This window comes from Anopheles maculipalpis, chromosome 2RL (genome assembly GCF_943734695.1).
Source record: "Anopheles maculipalpis chromosome 2RL, idAnoMacuDA_375_x, whole genome shotgun sequence".
Classification (NCBI taxonomy): Eukaryota; Metazoa; Arthropoda; class Insecta; order Diptera; family Culicidae; genus Anopheles; species Anopheles maculipalpis.
The window spans coordinates 63,734,792-63,760,358 of record NC_064871.1 but is presented as its reverse complement, the minus strand read 5'-3'; the positions used below and the strand labels follow the sequence as shown (position 1 = coordinate 63,760,358).

The 25,567-nt window shown below is 42.3% G+C and overlaps 4 protein-coding genes across 4 annotated transcripts in view; 2 read left to right on the top strand and 2 right to left on the bottom strand.

Moving 5' to 3' along the window:
• Positions 1-25,567, bottom strand: part of LOC126556283 (histone H1-like) — a 591,209-nt gene that overhangs the window by 304,968 nt on the left and 260,674 nt on the right. The window lies entirely within an intron of this gene.
• LOC126556243 (39S ribosomal protein L2, mitochondrial) overlaps positions 1-25,567 on the bottom strand; it is a 471,612-nt gene that overhangs the window by 210,100 nt on the left and 235,945 nt on the right. The window lies entirely within an intron of this gene.
• Positions 1,763-5,952, top strand: LOC126556058 (uncharacterized). The gene is made up of 7 exons (XM_050211252.1): positions 1,763-2,002; positions 2,070-2,226; positions 2,300-2,465; positions 4,670-4,803; positions 4,877-5,407; positions 5,476-5,651; positions 5,725-5,952. Exons 1-7 carry the CDS (start codon positions 1,794-1,796, stop codon positions 5,948-5,950), a joined length of 1,599 nt encoding a protein of 532 aa, XP_050067209.1. The 5' UTR covers positions 1,763-1,793; the 3' UTR covers positions 5,951-5,952.
• On the top strand, positions 3,925-4,556 carry LOC126556458 (probable small nuclear ribonucleoprotein E). The gene is made up of 2 exons (XM_050211723.1): positions 3,925-4,143; positions 4,251-4,556. Exons 1-2 carry the CDS (start codon positions 4,008-4,010, stop codon positions 4,385-4,387), a joined length of 273 nt encoding a protein of 90 aa, XP_050067680.1. The 5' UTR covers positions 3,925-4,007; the 3' UTR covers positions 4,388-4,556.

Below are 25,567 nucleotides of genomic sequence, written 5' to 3'. Positions count from 1 at the left end.
TAAGTCAACTCCCAGGCAGCAGAGGCCTACCAAAAAATCGAGCAGGCGGCGTAAATCCTCGGGTTGCAGATTAAGGAGGCAAAGACCAAATTGATGATACCGGAACTACCCTACTAGAAATCCGGGATCCCAAACTTCACCTATCTCGGATCAAAAGTCAGCACCGAAAACAGCTGAGGAAACATCTCACCTCAGAAAACCTGTCGCTACGGTCGAAGCTGGGAATGTATCGTACCTTTATAGTACCAGAACTCGCATACGCCTCTGATACATGGACCATGTCCAAAACAGACGAAGCCCTCTTAGCAGCGTCAGGCCTCTGCAGCGGCAGGCCAAGATCGCAAAGGGGTTGTAGTGCCTGATAAGTAAGTAAATAATGTTCTTGGATTCCTGATTAATTTTTTTTTAATTCGTCTAAGACACTGTTTATTTCCTACAAATGTTATAAGTATCTGTAAGGAATGGTTGACGAAGTGACTAAAACAATAGTAACCATTCTGGCAGGCTACTGTAGAGGTGTTGAGACATTCTGTGAGCAACCAAGAACAGCATTCCATGCATCCTTTATCATCCTGTTTTTCCTGAATTCGAAAATTGGCTACCACATGCGTCACAGAGGAAATCAAACAACTGGACGTTCTTACAGCATTCTTCTGCTTTTACTAGCTGAGCTACTAGGCTCAATAAGCTTGAGCGTGTTAAAAGACATTTTTAAGAAGTTAAATAATAATGGTCGACGTCTATTCAGTTGATTTTACTCGCAGCTGGATAGTCAGGTGTCCGTACGAGGAGACGGTCAGAACCTGATTCGGTACCGTTTCCTACCGTGTGCTACTAGATTGCTGCCAAAAAAATCCATTAGCGATGTATTAAATTTTCTGGAAATCGAAAGATTTCAATGCTGGATGCCTCTTGGATATCATTTTTATCATAAGCCATATTTCCAACTATGATTGGAATTCATGGTAATTGTTCAATGTAAGATTTTCAATATAATTGTATATTCAATATAACACAAACGAACAACATAACTACGTTAATTGAAAAGTTTTTTTTTTAAATGTAAGCACTGTTTACGATATTGATGCTTAAAATGAAACTCTTTTCTGTCCATCGGACCCCCGAATTGCCCTATAGTGCATGCTTGAGCCAAAACATAAAAGAAGAAACAAAAACGCACAGGTTAAGGTAAGAACCTGTTGAGAACCGAAAGGGGAAATACACGAAAGAATCATCTCGGACGAAGAAAACGAAGTTCTTCATTTTACCGGCTCTAACCCCATAGTGCGAGATTCGGTTACGCATCAACATCGGAGGTGTGCAGCGTGTGCCTGTGCTGTGTGCTCAAGACGTTGATTGTAAACATAGTGTTTGATTGAATTGTGGAGAAGGATGTGCATTATTTTTCTCATGTTTATCTGCATCATCTAACAAGCAGTAGATCGCACACCGCATAATTGTGTTAAAAGTGGAATTGTGGGTTTTGCGAAGAGTAATTACAGTGACGATCGCTTGGAGAAGGCGAATTGATTGGTGTTAGAGAAACGGATCAAGACACCACTACCAACGTAGCTTGCCTTTGAAAGCATAATTTCGTTACAGCAGTGTGCGTGCGTTCAGATGCTTCAATATAGGAGAGTTGTTTGTTTACATTTTCTCTAGCAAGTAGGAAGAAAATTGTGTGATCAGGATTTAACAAAACTAGAGTGAGGTTGCTTATCGTACATACTGTAAATTATTGTTATATATTGCTACCTGATCGGCGGAATCATACGTCGTTTAAAGCATTTTGAATGAAATACGAAATCAGTTATCATAGTGATTCCGAGACGATGGGAAGTCGTGCGCAGTCCGTTATCTGCGACAAGGTCCTGGCCGGGCTGCCCCAACTCCTGGATGATCTTCAGAAGCTGTCGGAAGATCAGGATACATCCGATATCGTGTTTGTGCTTGGATCCAACGAGGAGCGCGTCTATGCACATCGAATCATCCTGATGGCACGGTAAGGATCGATTGAAACAACGGAACAATCAACGAAAACTAACAAAATCACTATCTTCATATTGCAGGTGTAAATCATTTCAAAACACAAAGCGGGGAGAGATCTGTCGCATTCCTGGTTGTACTGTGTCCACGTCCGCTCCCGGTACTCCAACGCCCATCCGTTTGCCACACATAGAGCCGGACATTTTTCGACAGTTTATTCTCTATGTTTACACCGCGAAGGTAGCTAAATTTGATGTGAGAGACAACCATAACATCTTTTTTTAACGCGAAACATGTTGGTTGGTCGTTACAGATAATGTTGCAAGACTCTAAGGTGTTTGAAATGATGACGCTCGCACAGGATATGGGCGTCGAGGAGCTGAAGATCGCATGTGAAGATCACGTCAGTAAAACTATGTCCGTGGCCAACGCATGCACATTTTTAACAGCTGTAATGGAGATTAAAGAAAAAGCCTGTGGTAAGTTTGTAACATTTTATATTAAAAGATTGTAATTGAGGAGAATCGATGGGAGAAGTAGTTATGATCCCTATCTTCCAAATGGAAGAACCGAACCTCACTCGGATCGACTTCCCGTACGGAACACTGATTATTCAGCCATCGGTTTATTGGAGTCAAACTAGTCAAAATTGGCAGTCAAAGACATCTCAATCAAATACTATTGACACCAGATGATTTATAAAATGAATGTTGCATATTCATTATGTCAACTTATATTTTATTTACTCATCAAGTATCTTTATTAGCTTGGACTAAAAATATTACATTCATAAAGATATAATTTCATTCATTCAGCTTATTTTGAAATCAATTTTGTGTCTTGTATAAAATGTAAACAATTAGAACTTCAGGCTAACGGATAAATTTAGTTATGACACCCACGGCCTAGCAGGTTGTTAGGCCTAGAACATCACTGTGCTTAGATTTTGCGAAAGAACAGATTGTTACAAATTTTTGTGAGAAATGATTCTCAACAAAAATGTATAACTTTCGTCCCACTAGAATGGGTAGATTCTAACTGCTCGATCAGTGCACTGAATTGCTCTATTGTTGAAAACTAAAATCGTCTGAAGGTCTTCAGTTTCCGGTTTTATTTAAATTTATTTGTCAGTTTATATACGCTTAAAAAGCCATTATTTAAATCAATAGACCGCGAGCCCCGAAAGATTTCAAAACCAAAATTTCAGGTTCTGAGTGATTGTTCAATTTCCATGGTTTGAAGTCATTTTAAGAGAACTTGGCTCATACACAAACTACCTACACGAGGCCCTTGAGATAAATCTGAAATCGCATTTTTGAGATCTTTTTACAGTTTGCATCGCGGTCAACAGTTTGAAATGTTTCGTGGATCGGGCCACCCTAAGAAAATATGGTAAAATACATGTTCAATGCCAGGATGACGATATATTTTTTTATTCCGATAGTACGGTCTGGCCGTATTGCTTACCACTTTTTTACGTAACTCTTTTCGCATTAGTAAGGAGACATTTCCTCATCCGTGTATGCTCGGCTGAGAATAACGTCTGGTGTACGAGTTTAAAATTTGAAACAATTCGTACTTTTTTTACCCTGGTTATGAATGTTGGCACCATATTTTGAGCAGATGGAATGTATTTGCTCAGAGTAATTTTAAAAGTGAATCCGCAAACTCTGTACTAGAGCAATACATTTCCAATCCATGCGTAAATACGCAAATCTCCCCAGAACCACGTTTTGCGTGCCATAGCAGCTTTGCCAGACCACGCGAATGGTGAGGTAAAGCTGCTCGAAAACTCATAATCATAGTGAGAAATCAGCTCGTGAGAAGTGAAAAGCCGTGTTACGTCAGTCGTGCAAAGCGAATAAGCCCGCCATCTTGAATGAAATCTGACGTTTGTGACAAACACTGTCAAATTGCGTTTGCGTGACCTAACCGGGCCCGGTATCAATTCACATTTCGGCGTCCAAGAGGAAGCAAACAAAGTTGTGTATTTTTTCGCGACGCTGTAAAATAGCTCGAAAATGTCGTTCAAGGGCTCCAAAGTGCAGAAGGTGATGGTACAACCCATCAACCTTATCTTCCGCTACCTCCAGAATCGTTCCCGTGTGCAAGTGTGGCTGTACGAAAACACGCATCTGCGGATAGAAGGACACATCGGTAAGCGAAGAAAGCCGGGATGGCGCGTTCTCGGCGCCATAACCTTGTTTGAGTTTGTCAACACAAGAACCACGATAATGATGGTTACTTCATATGGTTTATTTCAGTTGGTTTCGACGAGTACATGAATCTGGTGTTGGACGAGGCGGAAGAGTTTAATATAAAAAAACAGACCCGACGTCAACTTGGCCGCATCATGCTGAAAGGCGACAACATAACACTCATCCAGAACGTGCAGAATTAGCCGGTGTGGCGTAGAATGAAATTGTGTTTCGAAGTAAATTACCTTTAATTTAAGCTATCGGATAGGTGCCAAGACTAGTGAGGCGCGTGTACGATAAAACGTCAGAATACAGCTGGATTGAGGACGAATAAAACGCTTGTAGAGGCGAACTTGCATCTACGGAACGAAACTACTCACCATTGTGTTGTGTTGTGCTGTGTAGTGTTGAAAAAACGGTTCCCAATGGTCGTAGATAATCAAAACCGTGCGTCGGGCAAATGTTTTTTTGAAAACTCTTTTCAGGTGCAAAATGTGCTGCATCGTTTTTGGAGAAATGCATCACCTACATAGCGGAGAATGCTTCGGAGTGCGTGAAAACGAATGCATTCCTCAATCTTACCAAGGAAGGACTGATACAAGTAATATCCTACGACAATGTAAGTTAACAACCGGTCTTCGTGTCCATCACCAAGATAGTAAGACGGATTTCCCCTTTTTTTTTGTTCACAGTTGGGACTAGAGGAGGAAGATGTGTGGCGTTGCGTGTTGGCTTGGGCAAAGAACCAGGCGGGAGTCACCCAACCGACCGCTCACTGGACAGAGGAAGAGAGGCAACGGGTTTGCCAATACTTGGCCCCGGTAATCTCACACGTGCGGTTATTCCTGATCGATAGTCAAGTGTTTGCCGAAGAAGTCGAGCCAACCGGAGCCGTACCGATCGAACTTTCGCTCGAAAGATATCGTAGAGCTGCGTTGCATTCCAACAAGCTACCGACAGCCACCGCATCGGCAGCACCCGTACCAGCAGGACCACTGACCGAGAACGATAAACGACTGCAGCCACGTTTGATGCTGAATCTGTTCCATGGGTCGGCTATACTGAAAAATGATAAAATCCATTTCCAAGGCACCCTAAACGGATGGTACGGAGCTGCAAAGCAAACCTGGCGAATGGTGTACCGTGCTTCAACGAATGGATTTGCTGCGTCTGCCTTTCATCGGCATTGTGATGGTGTCGCTCCACTGTTCATCATTGCATTGGTAGGTGTCCCCATTGGATGTGAGTTCGCTTGGATAAATGGTCCAATAATGAATATTTTTCAAATCAGAGCTCCAACGGCGCAATTAGCGGTGGATTTACGGATGTAGCTTTTGCGAAAACGAACCGAAAAGGAGGATATTTGCATTCGGAGAAGGCTTTCCTCTTTGCACTGAACTACAACAACGAGCCACCGACAAAGTTCGATATCGTGAAGAAACCGTACGCGATCTGCTATCATCCGGAGTAAGTCTTTAACGTAAAATTGCTGTATTAAGAGCGGCTGTAACCGTTTGTCTCCCAAATTCTGCGATTTCAGCTGTGGACCGATTTTCGGCGCTGGTGCTGATCTGTTGATTTCAAACAATTGCAATGCCAACATCGAATCGTACTCAAACTTTCCGCACTCGTACGATGGTCCCAATGCAACGTTCGGACATTTGTTTGGTGATTACAACTTTTCCATCATTGATTATGAGGTGTTTACGCTGGCACCAGCAGCTACTCCGGCAGGCAATAAGCTGAAGCATGACCGATATCCTTAGAAGATCGGGAAAGATAGAAAAAAGCGTTAATGTAATAAGCAAACATAATTATACTTCACAATTGCATTGTAAGTATTACATCACATAAGGGTTGCGGTTTTAGGGGTACTTCTTTTCTATCGTTAAGGATAGTGGATAATAAATTAGCGTATAAATTATACTGTTGTATTGAATTTATTGAAGATTACAAGTAAAAACAAGTTACAGAATTTTTATTTTTTTCAAGTTTGATGTTTAATTTTTTTTGCTGTAAAATGAAAAATGGCGGTTAACAATGGCATACTTTTTCATCCACATAGTTGTCACGTGGCACATCATTTGTTTAACAGACATCAATGCACCATTTTTTAAATAAAGGCGACAGCGGCGCCAATCTTCAAATGGCAGGACCGGGGTTCAAATTCTACCCTGACAGCAACGCACGCAAGACTTCTAGACATGCCAGGTTCGAACGCATCTCAAACATCATTAAAATCACAGGACATACGGAGGAATGGATCGGAAGATCCGAAAGCTTTGCGCCGATCATACACAGCAAGGCGCTCGTAAAACACGGGCAGGCGCGTAGAGATTGACAGCCGAGAGTAGCACGGGACATTTATAGTCAGGGTAATTGTGGTGCGAGAGGCTGAGAAGCAGTAGGCCACCAAACAACGTTAGCGTACTCAAGCACGGTCCAGGGAACAATATAACGTCTTCGTACATAGTGGGACACGGAGCTCGCGGGTTAGATTAATGATCAAACCAACAAGACGATGCCGCTTGGCGACAACATTTTCGTTATGGTCTTTGAAGGATAGCCTAGAGTCGAAAAAGGACACCAATATCATTAACGCATTCCGTGCGTGCAAGAGCATGGTCATCAACTTTATAGGTGTAAATCGACGGATCGCGCGATCGGTTGAACGTAACAACGCTGCACTTCGCCTCACAGAGTACTAACGCGGTACATTTGCACCGGGAATTAAACAGCACGGGTGAATCCTGGAGATTAGCGAGATCTGCGAACCGTACGAAACAGTTTTGCATCTTCAGCGTAAAATAGAAGGTTGTTAGCTGGTAGAATCGTTGAGATGTCATTGATGTAGATGTTGAGCAACAGTGGCCCAAGGTTGCTTCCTTGCGGCACGCCGGAAGACGCCAGTACGGTTCTCGAAAGAAAGTTGCCTATCCGTACCGAGTAAGAGCGATCGGAGAGTTACGATCTCATTCATATCAATAACGAGAAAGGAATCATTTCGGACCAAACAAGAGCAAAGCGTAGTAGATAGAGTACTTTAACCATTAAATTAAAAAAGACATAATTCAAAGCAACGGTCTGCAAATTCTCTGCACCTGCAAAAGAACTGCAAATTCTCCTATGTGGTGGCAGATGAGACAATTGATGAAGAGAAGAATAAATTTTCCAGTCTGATAATGTAAGATCTATTTGTTGGCAACGATCCTATTTATGTCAGGAATGGATTTCAAAATCTTTTTTTTCAATTTACTTGCAACAGGTTGTGAGGCAGACTATCGAATGTTCTGTTCTGTGTATGTTCTGCTTAGAGTGGACTGTAAAATCTTTTTTTTCTGATTAGTGGTCTTTTCTTTCCCGGAACGTCGGGAGCCCTCAGGAAACGGGTGCTCTTTCCTTTAGCTTCCTTGACAGACTCTTGTCAATTATTCAATGTTAATATCAATCAGCAAATCTAACAAGTGCCCCTGCAGCAAAACTACCCAAGTAGCACAACAGTGTACTTAAATTAGTTTTTTTTTGCAAAATTGTGCATTGATATAAATACAAAACATATAAGATCAGTTGCAGTAGAACGGTTTTGGATAGAGTCATGCTGGTGTGGGGAATTGACACTAGTCACCGAAGGGAGGATGAAAGATTGGGTGGGAAATTCGAATACTTTGGACATAGTATACAGCATCGATCAATGTCTACGATAGTTTGACAAGACTGAATAATTTTCTTTTTCTATTATTGAACAGCTTCAGGTTGTATTTCGACATGTCTGGAAATTTCTTCTCTGAACGATCTTGAAAACAGATGGTACAAAACAGGCACTAAATATATTTTTTTAGCGATTTTTGCCAACGGCGCCAGATAATCCAATAATAAATGTAAATAAGCAGCAAACACAGGTTTTTATCACACATGTTAAATGGTTAATATCTCTTACATTTTTTTGACTGAATTCGGTAGCCTAGTAGTTACAATAATGATCTTTCACAAGATAGAAACTGGTATCACAGGCTTGAGAAGGATGGATTTATCTTTCCGATATTGTACAAAAAATCATACCATGATTAAAAGGCTTCTGTTGATAACTGCAGTTACACATTATACAGTGACATGGGACATGTACAAATGTATAAACATTACACAGTTCATATAACATACGTGGCACACCTGCATTTGAATTCCAGCAAGTTCTTAGCATTCTTAATTTCCTGGGCATAACATAACAGCAGACGATGTACGTCGAACACAACACAATACTAACTTCGTTATACGACTTTGCAACCATTGAAGCCTTATTATTTTCCCTTTATTGCTAACAAATATAGTGAACGAGCAGAAATCAAGGTGTGAGGTGTGATGTGAGCAGTCTGTGGAGGTGAATTTTCCCAAAAAATTGAGATCGTTCACCATTCTACTCATCAGTCCACACTTTTTTCCTATTTCAGTTATGAGCCAGTTTATGTGAGCATTTCAACGTGTCATCTAAGATAACCCATAAGTATTATCTTGGTGAGTTCTTTACATTCGTTTCGTATTGATAACGATAGATTGAGCGTAAATGGATAATGGGGCCTCAAATTCTTTCCTTTCACAGGACCTTTCGAGCACTTTTTGTTTTCGTTTATTTATACAGGCTTTGATTCTTAGAGACTACATTCGCCTCTCTTAATTTCGAGCGGCCCGGTGGTAAGCGACAGCGGCGCCAGTCTGCAAACGACAGGACCGGGGTTCAAATCCCATCCGGACCGTCCCACCCTAGTGAGGACTGACTAACCAACTACGTGGTATCGGCAGACTAGTATGCCATTTCGATGGCCGGCATGACCTTAGAGGTCGTCAAGCCAAGAAGAAGAAGTAGAAGAAGAATTTCGATCACAATGATTCGGAACCTAACACAAAAATCTGGGATATGTAGGAGGCAGCCGGTAAAAGTAACGTCTGCCAGTCAGTGGATCTCTTAGGCTCTTGATTCTGCCTGATGTTTCATCCGTTTATCCAGAAATGGTTCTCGTCGCTTAGGATTTTTTTTTCTAGCGAATATAGTGTTTATTTTCAACTGCTTCTTCTTCAACTGCTCAGCTTCAGCTTCTATTTTCAACTGCTGAAGAATTTCTGTGTTTAAACGTCAGCGTTGTCTCTAAAAATAATTTAAATACCGATATTTTTATTTGTGTAATAGATACTTTAGATGATCTGGCACACGCCAGCACCATATTCTATCAGATTATCCTTAAAAAAAGTTTAATAAGTCAATAATCGCAGACCGAAACCACTCGAAGGATAGAAAAAATAAATTGCCAAAGAAGAATACTAAGAATACTAAGACGATTTTGCAATATTTTATAAATATTACTAGTTGTTGTTGTACTAGTTGTGCAATATTTTATAAATATTACTAGTAACCCTACAATTATCCATAGAAATCTGCAAAGCAATACTGACAGTGGTTTAATGGTACACGGAGTGAGCGGCCGCGAGGGATAGGGCCCCGAACCTACATAGAACCTTCCCCACCGATCATCAGATTCAATGTGATCCTTCAACTTTCATTCCGTTTAGGGTCTCCGAGGGTGTACTGAATTCTACATGAATAAAATCGAATTAGATTAAATCCTTGCATCTCCATCAATGACCGGATACACTAATCAGAGATAGTGAATGCCTATTTGAATACCCTTTTATTTCAAACTTCGATAATAGTTGATTGTTTGATTTATATGGTATGGGTGGTATAAATATATCCAGGAAACTCTAAATGGCCTTCATGATCCAGCAGATGGTTAAGACAAGCCGTTTCAGTTCTAGAAAATAAGTTATATTTGTGTTTAATATAGTATACGATAAGAAGATCAATTGATCGCATTTGTTCATTGTTGTAATTTCCAAACAATTAGACAACATTCACACCTTAATAATCTAAGCCATAACCAAACCCAAAACGAAAAATACAACACTTTAACTGCGACTTTCTAAACGGTAATGCTGTTACGTAGTTACCAACAAAATACGCGCTCACCGCTACTTACCGCTCGAGATGAACCCATTAAAGTGCATTAAAATCAGAAATTGATCGATATGCCAATCATTCACTTTTTTGCCGACACTATCCGGCTCCGGGCATGACGATTTGCGCTCAGCGCCTTCCCGCTGGAGAACGAAGAAGCAGATTAAAAGAAGACGAAGAAGAGGCGAAAAAACGCAGCCCGGTGAAAAGGTAATGCAGGCGGAAAAAAGGTGGCAGCCCGGAGAAAGAAACTGCACCGGGAGTGCACTAATAATGCAATCATCCTGCTGGTTCGCAAGAATTCGCAAGCGAGTGAGACCGGGCACGGGTTAGCCTGTGTGTGCCATGCTGTGCCAGTATCGGTAGGGAAAAGCCCCCATGAAATATTTGCTCCATGGGATATTTGCGGATTGGCTGGGCTACCGATCGGTAAGATAGATCGACATTCTGAAGCATGCAGTTCCACTCGATCCCTGTCTGTTGGTCCGCTTCTGTTAAAGTTGCCACGGTTGGGCGCTTTGTAGTTCATCCATCTATAGCATCCATCCATCCAATTGACCATTTAGCCATCCGCCCCAATCCGGCCCGATATGTCGCTCCACCACGCGGGCAGCTTCATCATGCAGCCCTCAGAGTGTTTCGACCGAGTGTGATGGGCGAGATCGGTAAAAATGACACGAGTCGTGCACTATGATCCGCAGAATTAAGCCTATTAATTATGTCCCTTTGCACGTCCTGCGCTAATCTCTCCCTGGCAGTGGAGATTAATATCATAACGAAAGTTATCCATCAAAAGGAATGCCCTTCATAAGTTTCAGTAACCGGGAGCTTACGTTTCGAGTAACCATTTTGCGAGAACCATGCACTCCAATATGTACCACGAGATGTGTACGCAACCTCATCAAAACCAGCGGGCTTGCATCGCTGCACAGTGTTTGGAAACTCGTGGCAACGGCTCGCGAAACCTCGCAGGTCGAACGAGATACGATTGTCGACAGAAATATTTCAGGCACGCCAGAGTGCTCCACGTTCCACGGGCAATCCGACAATCCGACAGTAGCCCAGCCGGTACCCGATTCTCCGGCATCGACCTGCGGAGCCAATAAATCATTCATCAGTTTTGGAATGCTTTCCCGGGTGTGTGGATACTGTAGCTGGCATAGCTGGTAGCGTATACGTGCACCTCGGCCAGCGAGAATTAGGTCTGGAGTGGCAGCAAGAGGTACGTGTGCCTGGTGGATAACCTGCATTCAAAACAATTCCTACGCGCAAATCCGAATCTCGGGCAAATCCATAGCGAGGTCTCCGGCTGCAACCAACAGATGCAACGGATTGCATTCTGAGCCCGCCAGCAGCGGATGATCGATGCTAATAAAATTAAGTCCTTGTCATTATATGGGTATTAGCTTTTGTTGGATCATGCGGCTGCGTAAGTTCAGCGGCTACGAACGGTCGAGACTGGCCGAGATGGTGGTAGCCAATGATGATGGCGGTGCCGTGGTTTTGTGCAGAAGAATTTTAACCGGGAACCACATTCTTATGCAGCTCCCCCTGACAAGAGATGACTAGATCGTCGAAGGTTGACCTTATGAACCAGCGCAGGCACAGCGTTTTGTGCGCGGGATGTAAAGGAATGGACAAACGGTACCGGTAGCAATGCATTTTCCTGCCGAAAGCGATTTCTGCGCATCTTATGATGCTTTCTCTGCTTCTGGTTGGGGAAGCCTTTCTGCGAGGTGCATTTATTCGGTCTAAAAGGGAATGTTTTTTTTCTTCTACGCATTATCGGATTTATAATGAGAATTTTATTATAATGACAGATGCAGTACGCGCAAGGAGATCTTTGTACGGAAAGGACTTTATATTGGTTTGTGTATCATCTGGAGACTTATTAGAATTACAGATACTAAGTAGTCTGGTTAGTCTGGATAGTCTTAGTAGTTAGGATAGTCTGGTTCTCAGTACGGTAGAAAGTTTCGGATGGAATCCGATTCCATGTGAAATTCAACACCGCTATTACCTCGGCTACGGGAACGCCCAGAATTAATTCCTTTCCAACAGTTATGGCCGAATAGGAAAATAGCATGCCAATTAAAGATGCTGGTAGATTGGGTACATAAGTGTGAATAAATAATTAAAATTGATCCTTCGGAGGTTGATGCGTTTGCCATTTTGCTTTGCGGAATTCCTCATGTTGAAACGTTGGCAAACACGTATGTTTACTTTCCGCGTGTGTGGAAACATCCATTAAACAGCTATAAACGACTTGTCCTATCTAATACCATCCCACCGTCGACCCTAGACAGGACAAGATGTTTCCGACTTATGGCGGCGGGGCAATAGGTAGATTCCAACGAGATTCTGTATGGCACTCCCCGTGTCCGAATCACGGTGTGGCTTATCGAACGCAAGATATCAGCGTACGGAATCGGATACAGAATTAGCGAGTGACCGTACCATCTTCGGTCAATTACGAATGCAGGTGTTAAAGGGTAGTCAATATTATCGCGTTGCAATACTTCCCATACTGCCGCAGCTACGCACTTTCCCTTTGTGTGTGTGTGTGTGTGTGTGTGTGTGTGTGTGATTTTCCCCCCGCGTGATGCACCGTTCTTTGTAGCAAACGGTGCAAATAATGCCAGTGATACATGCCCGACCGAACCGTGGGTGTTCGAAGGCGTAAGATGCTGCGACGGAACGGTGGCGGCGGCGGCTCTGGCTGCACTGCAATTGGCATTATTCACGAGGGTCCGTGTCCGGTCAGGCTTTTACGGCCCTAGGCATGCTCTCAGGAGAGAAAAACGACTGACACTCACATGCAGCAAAGGTCACTATTAAAATGACCTCGAACTTGTGTGCCCATATTTATAAACACCCTTTTCCGGGACGCTTTTCTTTACGAGCGCAGCGGCGGCGAGGTGGCCTGCCATTCGTCTTTTGACTTTTACCTTGCCTACGGTTGGCAAGGCACACATCACCAAACCGAACTCTGCCGCGCGCAGAGCAGCAAAGTAGTAATGCGCGCGCTTCATAAATATTTATTCACATGCACTAGCACCGGCGCTCGGAATGGTGCAGTTCGGTGTATTGGTTTGTACAAAATGTTGGCAAACATTTGGTTTTAACTGTATCAGGCAGAGGTCTAGGCGTAAAGATAGTCTATGTCGTGGATAGTCGATGTTAAGAGAAGATGACTTCTGATGTAGTGTAGTAGCTTATATTAATTTTTGGATAAAGTCCTTGGCACTTTTCGTGCTTAAGTCTTCCTAAAGGCAAATGTTTGATGATGAGCTATACATATATTTGAGATCAACACATCGAATAGCGCATCCAAAGTAACTACTGCATGTCTATTAAACAACAAAATCCTATAATTAGATAAAAAAAACTGCGTAAGAGCAACACTGAGCTAACCAGTAATGATATATTGTCTAACTGTTGACAACAGTAAATATAGAGATGACATTTTGGTGTATGTGCCCTGTCACATGGATGTAATAAATTACACGACTAAATTTGAAACCAATACGGTGCTAAACAAATCATCGTTTGGAACGGTACGTTGGATTATCGTTGACATAATCGACGGCTATTGATTATTTTCCCATGATCCTGTTTTCATCCGTTCACCAGTATTTCTCCAGTCAAAAGTACAGCTCGTTCTCGTAATCGATCGAAGATCGATTGGTGTGGCTGATGGCGGTGGCGGCGCAGTGTTGGCGGCGTCGGTTGCCTATCGAACCTGGCGATCCCACCAGAGCGCCTGCCAGCAGAGTAAATAGCACATAAATTATAGATCATCAGTTTAGAGCCCAATTGTCTAAATGCATCGGTACAGCCGGTGCAGCGAGCCATCGGCAACACGTTCTCGCAAACGCTCGAAACAATGGATCACAATTGAGCTTTCGCTCTGTATTTTACTCCCGAGACACAGCACACGGCGGCAAGGAAGCAGCCCATTTGGTACGAGGTTTCGTTCGCGAATCAATAAAGATTGTGGACACACGGAGGAAGTGATCCCGAAATAACCGTGCAACGAGGAAATAAGACGCAAACAAACGCGACGCGAAGCCGGGCCTGCCTATAAGCAATTGAGGGATGTAATCGCGACAAAATCACGGTATCGTACGCAAAAGCCAGTACTGTGCACAAAAGGTTAGATGGGTGCATTCAGTTTTTTATTTAGTTTTATCGGTACTTGGCATGCACGGGGGAAGATAAGTATCACGGAAATTGACCAGTATTTTGGGCGATTTCTTTCGGCTGTGTTAAAAGAGGGACCACAAATAGCTGGCAGCGTAGAAAGGCAGCGTTTGATAATGATAATGATTGCACTAGAAAATTGGGCTCCGTTTGAGCAGATGAAACGTGGTGATCTTTATGTAAAACGGAAGCACACGGATAAATGTCAAAAAAGCAACATTCCGGTCGGCCATATTGCACTATGCTGTACCAATTTGAGTTCCATCCGAAAATTAATGACACTCATCAATAGTCCGAAAAGGATATCCGATCAAACGAGATCTCTTTTGGACACATTCCACATTCGATTGTGGTCGACGGGATTCGCCAGTGTACCGCCCAGCTCCCCAATACCCGATATGATCAGGTGTTTACGTGGTGCCTTCGCTGACTTATCTGCTGCTTTCGCCGTGTGAATTGTGATTGCGACCGTGTGATTGCAATGTGGGAAAAGGTAAATCTTGGGAATGTGCATTGTGTTGCCGAGGCAGGACCCTGCAGTAGACCCTGGCGCTGTGGATGCTGCGGCGGCTGCTGACCGGCCGGTCTCAATTTGTACCGCTAGCCCATTCTGTGCCTAATCTATCCTCAATATCAAACATAACTCAATTACCATAAAGCGGAGTGCAACCCGTGACTGGGTACCCGTGTTGGTGGGCACTGGTGGTGGCACACGAGTCCGAGAGATGCAGGATGTGGCAGTGTGGTTAAGATCTATCCGATCCGAAGGCGTTGCTGGCGACGTGCAACGGTATTTGCCTTCGGTTCGAAAACAATGGCACGGTAAAGATGCACCTTTCTCGAAGGTTTTTGCGATTTTGCTTTCGTGTCGGCGGCTGCAAGTGAAACGGCTAGTTTTATTAGATTTTGCAGCTTCACGGATCGAGCAAGAGTCAAGGTGCAAGTGCACCGATGCGCATACGATACTGCTACGGTGAGGCGCGTTAGGCTGAAGAAAAAAAAAGGGTATTCAATAAGCGTGTGTGCATGATAGGTTGGGTTTAGCCGATTAATTGGAATGAAGACGATATGAAAGCAAAAACAATCCATAGTGTCGCATTTATTTTGTTCTTAATAACTGAAGGAATATATTTGAACTCTTTCCAACACTTGCAAAAGTCTTACAAAACTACCCAAATGTAGCAGAGTTGACTGAAAGTCAAAGGGAATTGCTTAGCGATAGATGTTGAGCAAATCAGCTTCACGAAATTCAACTGGCCATAATGCGTTTCAACCATCCAACATCCATCGGGTTGTATTTTCTAAATATTTATCGGTGCAAAGAACCTACTTTGAATGAGCCGTTAATAAATCACTGTTTAGTGGCGATTTTATTTTCACGACCAATATGATCACCAGTGATGAGTTTCGTTCGGGATAGCTTTCCGTCTCTGGTTGATCACTATATTCTTCGGTCTGATAATGATCGCGGGCACCGGGAATGTATTCTGTCCGGGTGTTCATAACTGGCGGTGGACGATTCGGTTAGGGAACCGAGGGTTTCGTCATCAAAATGTGGAAGATTTATTGGTTTTGTTTTCATTCGGTTGCTCATCGAAAATCGAAAGACTTGCCGAGGCCGGAGGACAACATTTGGACAGCCGTTAAAATCGTTTTTAATTTCTGAATCTATCTGGAGTGATTGGGCGATTTGGGTGATGGTTCGGTTATGGCAACGTCTTTTCGAGGTAGGTGCGTAAAGAATGGAGGAGCAGATACAAAAAAAAAAAAAACGTATTATGCACACCAATCAGCCCGGCGACTGTTGGCGACATTGGCGGTAAAAGGTATTTAGCCGGAAGGTTTCAAAGCAGGTGAGATAACCGCGTCGTTAAAATGATGATTTACACAAGCAGGAAACCAATCGGTGGTACGATCGACTTCGAATGATCATCAGAGTTCGATCACAGATCGCACAAGACAGAACCAGTTTGAAATGATCAGCAACAGCAGATGAACAGATCAAAATGAGAGCTCCGGGGTCTGGTAGCTTTAACGCGATTTTTATGTCCGTTTCATTTTTTCTTCGAGCCCAAGCAAACCGAGCGATGTCTGTCACAAGAGTCTATGATTTGTTATTGGATAAAAAAAAAAAACGAGCCATGGCTATAACATCCCAGACACAAGAACTGTTTTGGGTTTAAAAAACCAAATTATGATGGCTTAAGAACATGCATATTTAATTCTATGTTGATGGTTTGTGATGTCATGGCTTCGGTGATCGAATTTAAGCGGTCATGCTAATTTGAAGCGATTTCATCAATATCTTCGCTCTTTGGGCAATCAAGGAGAATTGTAATGAAAGATCGTTTTGTGTGTTCGATTATGGTTATTTTTTTAATGCTTAAGTTAAGCTTTAACTTTAACACGTGCGATATTGATGTTTTTTGGGGTTTTAATTGGGGGCCCTTACCTACGAGTTAACCATTTTAAAAGGTAGTTTTATAGTTAAACATGTAAAGCTTATTATTCCAACACACATTCTAATACACCAATACCACTTCACCGAGCAGGACAAAGTGCCCGGTGTTGCTGTAGATTTTGTGTGACCCACAAGCAATGAATTTCATGCATGAACCACCGAACGCCGAAGCTGCGCAGAGTAACGTAATGAGCCTGGTACGATACTTTTTCGCAGGGCCAAAAGATTAGTCCGCAGTGCTCCCATCGGAACAGAAAGGAAGAAGCTACTTTCAAGCGGCCGAGAAATGAATTGGATAATAAAACAGAAAACATCAGATAATGATATTAGGATAGGTCTGTCGGCACTGACTAGAAAGCCGCGTCCGTCCAGGCGAAAGCGAACCGACCTGTGGCCTGCAGCCGAAGGAATGCGCACTGGACGCGCAAGCCAGCCACACGGCAATAAGCTATCAGGTGGTACAGAGTGCAAGAATACGAGTTAATTTGTGGAATGAAACCAGCGGTAATAACAATGATGCTAAACATTGCCGCATCGCACGGCGATGGGAGGTTCAGGGTAGAACGCGAGACGCTTTAGGTCACCATCGTTTACAATGTGTCTTGCAATGGAGAGGAGGCTTGCCGTTGGGATCTCGACCCTGGCGATGCACCGTGCACCCGGGGGTCCTCTGGGAACGCCATACGTGGATGACTTCCATTGCAGATTGGGCTGGGCTCGGTGACTGGGCTCCGTCTATTGCCAGAGTTGTCGTCATCCGTTGTGGTTGAGTTGGGCTTTATCTTGGCGATCGATGAAGATGAAACCTGTGTGAATTGTGCTATACCTGAAGGGATGTATAATTTTCCTATCGATGGCAATTTATAAATTGTGTTTCAACAGGGTACATTTCAGATCTCGCATTGAGTTTAAGGCTGTCAATGAAACTTGCGCCGGGATCGGGATGGAGTTGCGGACGCGGGACATATTTCTCGTTCCGTTCGGGAGGGATAGATAATTTAGCATTTCGATCAGTTTTGAAAGTTGATATCGAATAAATAGCTAAGGTAATCTTGTTTTATATCATCTGAAAGGTGTATCCGTTCGACCGGGACCGGGACTGTATTTGCGAACACCAGATTCTGTAATGTGCGCGTGTGTGTGTGTGTGCGACTGTGCTCATCGTTTTCTTTGAGACTATCAAAATCAGTTCATATTTGTATGCAGTATGAAAGAGTTCTTAGGATGTCCCAAAGCTTCCAGCTTGTTTGCATACGGTGAATATCACCGAGCAACAGCTGAGGCGTTGTTTTTGTCAACTGGCTGTGTTGGGTGTCCGATTCCTGCATACTGGACCAGACAAGGCTTGGCTGGCCCGAAATGTTCGAAAATGAAACGAAGTTTCCGTGTTTGTTTAAGAGCACCTAAATGAGACCATTTGCTGTCCGAGGGAATTGTGTTTTAAAATTCCGCTGCAGGTTTTACGATTCATTTTCATTATTAAATTGCTGCTATTTAGGATTAAATTACCGATTCCACGGGTTACACCGTGTCAGCGATGTGCTGGGCCCGTCACCTTGCCCGTGCGCCGTCTGCCAACAGCCGCCCAATCGCCCGTCGGATGCTGAAGTTTCCTCCAATTCCGTCCGCGCGGATGACGCGCGCGATGGAAATTTATGGAAATACGAATGATAATCAATTTTTGTCGAGCGATACGAGATCGAACGACTTGAAAGGTGACCACCGATCGATTTCATCTCACACGTTACGGATGTGCCCGGGTGTATGGGCACGATGGCGAGCGATGTCGTCGAAAGAAACGTGACTGAAAAGCGTCGACATGAGGGCAGGTTGATATTTATGAATAAATTTACCTTCATTACTCCAATAGTTTACCAAATTTTATTATACTCACGATCATACATCGAAATAGGTGAACGGCCAGAAACAGTCGCTTTCGGAGATCCATTTCCAAAAAGGAATCGGTGCGTCCCAGATCGAGCGAGGTGTGATAAGTGCAATTTCAACGATCGCACGTTCAGAAATTGAATCATACAGTGCGGGGTTTTGGAGTTTTATTTTTCGTTTTGATGATTTTCTACTATGATAGACTCTTTCGGTAACTAATTGAGAAGGAAAAATATGCGCAGAGATTCGCACAAACACGGGTAATGAATACCGAGGTAGGTTCAAAGAAAGTAAGCTAGTTAAAACAAATATAAAAATCTCCATTTGGGGCTTTTAATAACAACGTTCCAGTAAACCGTATCGTTTATTTAACGATTAATATATTCTCTGTACAAAGTAGAGGAACTTCACAGACAGCTTTTGCAAGGAAACAAGTGCTCTGAGAATTGTTCACACATTTCAATCCAGTTATTACCTTGTGCCCACTTATTGGGATTAATCTGACGTTAATCGATGTTTCTACTGGTCCGCTTGAAATGCTCGTATCGATAGCAATAGCAAATAGCAACAGCAACTGGTCGACGCAGAATACATAGTATATTATCGAATTATTCGAGAAATATGAACATACAGCATTACTCCCATTACTATTATCGTAAAATATCGTATCTATCAATGTTGTATGTTGGCTGTTGGGTGCGAATTGTTGATACAAATATCAAAGATGGTTGCAACGGCATGAAAACGTTCAACGCATGATCGTACGGATTGGCTAAAGCTTGCCGCTCATTACTGGTTAGGCGTTCAAACCAAGCTTTTCTACGAAGTGCCGTTTCCCTAAAGTGCTTCAACTACCGCTAAATGCATATCATTCATATTGGTTTGCTCCATTTATAATGAAGATCCGACAGGCAGATATGGCATAATTATGTGAGTATGGGATGCTGTAGCACTACCGTACTACACATAAAGATGATACGTAATGCGTAGCAAATGTCAGGGATGATACTTTACGACACACTTCCCGTTGAGATTAAGTAGGTGGATTATTATGGGTGAGAAATCGGACATACATAAACGGAAAGGGCTGGACTGGCGATAAAATCTGCTAAACTATTTTGAGTTCTATGTTTGAAAAGATTTTTTAAGCAGCAGTACTTAACCATGTTGTTAAGTTGAGCAGAAAATTGACAGAAAGGATTTTCCAATTTTTATTTTCTTATCGCTATGTGTGTTAATTTGTGGGTCTCAATTAACACAAATTCTAAAATATTAATTGATTAAGTAAATAGTAATAACAAAAGTAACAATAACATTTTATTATCCCAAACGTAAAGGATCGTAAGAACATGTTGCGAAAATAGACTTAAAAATAAAATTGATTGATCGGTAATTGATTTTTTCGCACAAATTTTAAAGAAGCTTATTAAAGAGGTCCTTATTTAAAATATGACAGAGTGATCGAGATTCAATAATGTTATCAGTATTTTAGCTGTAAATTTGTACAATTTCAACAAATTGTACTGATTAAAGTCCTAACAGATTCGTTGTATCTTTGCAAAGATTATCGAATTATGCCTGATATCATTTCGTGGCCAAATTTCGATATCGAAAAGATAGACGACAGCGACTGAAACCGATTGGCTTCAACGATACCATTGAACTGAAACCGAAAACATCAAGCAGCACCCAGTAGGAGGCTGTTCGGATAAGATCTGTAGTTCGTAAAAATATATATTAAATGGACATTCTATTCAGGTCACGCTTATGATTAGAGTTGCTTCCTTTTTTGGTCTGTGGCCTCTCCTCATACCGTGCCAACCGTTGACGGACCCGTGAATGACGGGCGAAACAGCGATTCGTCCAGTTCCAACGATCCGATATAACTTAATTGGCAGTGTTCAAGATGGTATCGGGCAGGATCGTGTGGGGACATTTGGTGCCATTCGGTGCTAGGTACCGCATCGTTCATCTGTGCGGTATCGTAGATTACCATTAGATTGTCAGCAGGTCGCTCTAAACAATCATCTTCTATCGCTGTTTACCACATGGCTTTCGGTGGAGGTTTCTGATGAGCGGCGACCTCGTAATAAAATTTTAGTAGAGCGATAATTTACATCCTTAGTCGTGATTATTACTGCACGGTTTTATGTTGATTAGACAAAATCGCCAAGGGGGAAATGGTCGGATTTGACTACGATTATGGAGCATAGGGCGAAGATTTCGATACAGTTCCCCCCCCCCCCCCAACTTCCACCGTTCCTGTTTCATTGTTCTACTTGCGTTGCCTCGGAGAATGTTTCGAATGAAAGCAGTAGTATGTGGAGCAGTTTGTGCTAATTGGACGAAATATAACCAGAATGCTTGCGCACGGATCAACGCCTTTTCTAGTCCGGCAAATCGCAAACGCTGCGTGTTGCCGCTGATGTTTACAAACAAACAGTTCGCACCTTAGCGCTCTGCTTAATTTTGCACAGGTGAATGATAATTGGGTTGTCTCGTGTCGATAGCGCGAGCTAAGGTACGAATTTAAAGCACGAGCAGGAGCACGTACCATTCGCACAAAGTGCGCCACCTACTGCTGGGCGCAACAGATCAACTTAGGCGCAAGAATGGCGCAACTGGTCGGGACCATCCGGTCGGATGCTAAGTGACCGATTAGTGCTAAAATAAAACGGCACTCACGCTGGCAATCACACGCGGAGACCAACTTGGACTGGCACAGAGTGCTGGAAGCAAGCAAGGTTATTTATGAGTTTTACGATCGGAAAGCTTTGCCCGGTCCTGGGAGTTGAACCACTCGCTGCCACTGGGGTGCTTCACTGCACATCGGTAAATTGCACACAATAGGCAAAAGATAATCGATCGTCAGTTCTAGATGGTGCAGTCCAGTTCAAGCAGTTGGGCGTTCGTTAGCGTTCACCAGGACAAATGTGTGTTTCACTCGTAGTGCAGTGCTTTTATGGCTGAATAAATTCGGTGACGACATTGTAATAAGCAATTTGTGCACTCCCCGTGTGCACATGTATATTGTTATGGGAAGAATAGTACATACAAAACTAGATTATCTCAAGTTGCGCTTAAGCACGGTTTGTGTTGAGTTGAGGCTTATAGCCGGAATGGTGCTAGAATTATCGATTTTACTGTACGCGAACTTGTTGTCTGGGACGGCAGGACAGTGTTACAGTAATAGCGAAGCAGGTTACTAACTCGGAGGAAGTGGTATCAAATCACATTTGGATTAATTCTTTTTTTTAGTAAGAACTAGTGACTATGAGCTAGGGTAATATGAAGTCGAGGAAACAGGAAATTGTAGGCAAAAAACAACCTTTGAATGCTGTGGAAGATTAAATGTAGGGACTTAACATAATGTTTGTGGTGTCTCGGTATTAAAAAGGTCCTAAAGTTGGATGCTTTACAAGAACTAGAATGTTAACTATCTTATCTATTTTTCAAAACATTTCATTTTTTTTTGTTTATTTAAAGAGACCTTGAGTCTTTGAGACTACATTTGCCTCTCTACTGGATGCAAAAAATGGTTAATATCAATACAAAACTATTGCGGGTGTTTCTTATCGGTTGTATAAAACTGTTGCAATTATGACTAATAGAAATTAAATTATTGTTTAAATTTCGCTGTATAAATTGCTAATTCGTCAAAATCTAATACGGCGGTCCTGATGCCTGTGCTGATGTGTCTGGTTGACAGGTGGCTCGGTGTGTCGAGAATCCTTGGCAATGGGTAGAGATATGGCGGACTGTGCAGTGGAGTACTGGATTTGTTGAGAATGTTGGAATTACTCAGGCGTGTATGTCCTATTTGAAGGCGGGATAGAATGGAGGCTGGATTCGGTATCTTCCCATTTAGCGGTGTTGTGCTTGATGGAGCGAATTTTTTTTGCTGACGTCTAGGTTATGCCGGTGGTATTCCAGTGTTGGGAGACTATGGTGTTGGTAAAGCGGATGGAATCTAGGCGGGAAAGGGTGTTGTGTACTTCTGCTGAACGAAGCCGACCTCTGTTGATGAAACGGTCAGTTTTCTCGTTTCCGTTGATTCCGGAATGATTCGAAATATTAATGTTGTGAAATAGTTGTAGTCTTTTATCTACAAACGCAAGTATAGTGAAAAAAAAAACAGGTCATTGGTTAGCTTCGTCCTTCGTCAGCACGTCTGGGACTTTAACATCATCATCGATGTTGACTGTACTATACGAACTTAATTTTTTTGATTGCACGCTTCTGCAAAATCTTCTCTTCTCTACTCTACATGGCGCTCAAATAATTTCCTATCCAAATGTTCAACCATGCCTATTTTTCATTCCAAACCCATACTCTTTCAATACTCCTAAAATCAATGTTCTCTCAATCGTGTAACTGCACCAGCGGCGCCGGTCTTCATACGACAGATCCGAAGTTCAATCGCACCCGGACCGATCCTCCGCAATGAGGATTGACTATCCAACTACGTGATGTCAGCAAGTCTAGTAATGCATTCGATGGTCGGCGTGATCTATTAGGTTCACTTTTTGGACAGCAAGACAGAAATCGAGAAAATTGAAGGCTCCTTCACCAAAATTGCGATGAGATGTCTGTTAGGCCATTTCAGATTTGCTTTTCCATCGTATGCTTTACATCTGGTTTGATTGGAACAAGCAATATTTGTTGATAGTCTTCTTTTAGGTGACACCGACGCTCTTATTAGTCATTTTTTCTGCCCGGTCCTCAAACCTGACAATCCGAGATCCCCTATAGACACAACGAGTCATTTCTAGTTTGTATGCGCCATTGCAAATCCTTCTTTACTTGCTATGATTTTGATACGTCTTTCGCTGCTTTCCGACCTCGACTAAGCATCATCAACATTTTAACTGTACCTCCTTTTCCTTCTCTACGTTCTCTAACAATTTCCTCATTCCTTAACCCATTTTTCTCTCCTCCTACTCTTTAAGACTGCAATCGCGGTTTACACAAGAAAAGAAGATTAGACAGAATATCTTTGGAACAAATTTAGTTATACATGTCATATGGGAAGGATGTACTATGTCGCTCTAGTATGGGTTAACCTAATTTCCTATTTTGTTTCGTTAAAAATATGTAATTGCTGAGTCAGTTCTGAGCTTTAATGTTCTTCTATTCAATTAGAATAGAATAACAAGCCTTTGTTATTTTGTCTTATTAATCATTTGGCAATATGATCAATCTGCATGATGTTGACATCAATCTGCATCGATTTAGTTTATAGGTATTAAGTAGAGGGGTTATAGGTATTAAGTAGAGGTGGTCGGGTGTTGTGCATATTATTTTGCCCTTATCTTTATGCTGATCCTGTCTAGGATGATAATGATTTGTTTAAATTTACTGCTGATATTTGATCAATCATCTTTATAGTACAGTTAATATGGAATATCGCATGTCTGGTGACAAGACCGGAGATCGAATCTCGTCCGGCCGGTCTTTGTTTCGTCTATGAAAAAGTTTGAAGACTTCATGTCAGCTGGATACGATTCGGCTAATATCTATCAGATTCGGGCACTTCTAGAGGAACTAATGTCTGTAAAATGGAAGCCTACATCTGGCCGTCCGGGCATTTTGAGTAACCGAAGCATTGAGCAGGAACTGTGATTCGCAAAGGATGTCACGTCTTTACATCAGGACTGGCAGTGGCTAATAACATTTGTAGTAGATGTAGCCTTCCAAAATGTGAGACCTACTAACTTAAACTACTTAAATAACCACAAACATTTCAAATTGGTGTTGTCATCTACTTAAAGCGGGCGTTAAAGATACTCCTGCAATCCAAACATCCCAATTTGTGCCCCAGTTTAATAATTGAATAAGAATTTATAGACCAATTGAAGAAAAGAATCCCATCTCAATAATTACTTTATAAAAATTACGTCTTTTAAACTGAAATAATTCGAACAAATGTGTTTTTGTCACCTATAGTTAAAGTGTCTATCAATGGCTGCTAAGTGATATGGTAGGAATTATAGGTATTTTGTGTCCTTGTAAATTGATTAAAGAAAAATTACATTGTCAAATTATGTGGCATCAAGTAGTGTGTGTTAACATTACCTTTCGGATTCCTTCGTCAATTCAAATATATGACTTTAAATAATAATAAAATCTAGCGATGAATCTCACAGGATCTTTTTATGAAATTGTACCACGACTTCGTTTGGAAAAACTTTGATAAACAAATTAACTGATTGCTCAATATTTCAACCAACTTCACGAAGCCTGAACCGAGTAATTGGTTCTGACCAGTTCAAAATAATATTTTATAGCTAAGGAGTTACATAAACTAATCATAACTTGGACAAATGCATGTTGGTAACATAAATTGTGTCCATCATGTCAAAGAGTAGCAGTCCACATCAGCAGAAGAAACGTTTAACGTACGAAGATGCCATCACCGGGCAGTAAAGAGGTGAAAACTGTAGCGCAAAGATGTCGGCAAAACGTTGGCCGATGGTAATACACCGTTTATCCATTCGTTTGAATTAATCGACACTCTCCGCGTGTCGTGACTTGATTGGAATTCATTTATTGTTGCTTCCCATCCTTATCGTTGCCACATTTATTTTCCTACCCTTGTCGTTGGTTGGCGTTGTCGTTGGCAGCGCTTATCTACCAGAAGCATTTAATATATGTCACCGAGGAGACAAATCCAACCACATCGGCCTGTTCCGATTCTGACGAGGTCCATCGCGGGCCCGCTGAAGCTATGGGATCCCGTTCGGTTCATTCGTCTATTTGTCAGGCGCATGGGTAAGCGGATCCTCGGCAAGCTTACCGCGCGGTTTGTAGCTGGCGACACGGTCAGCT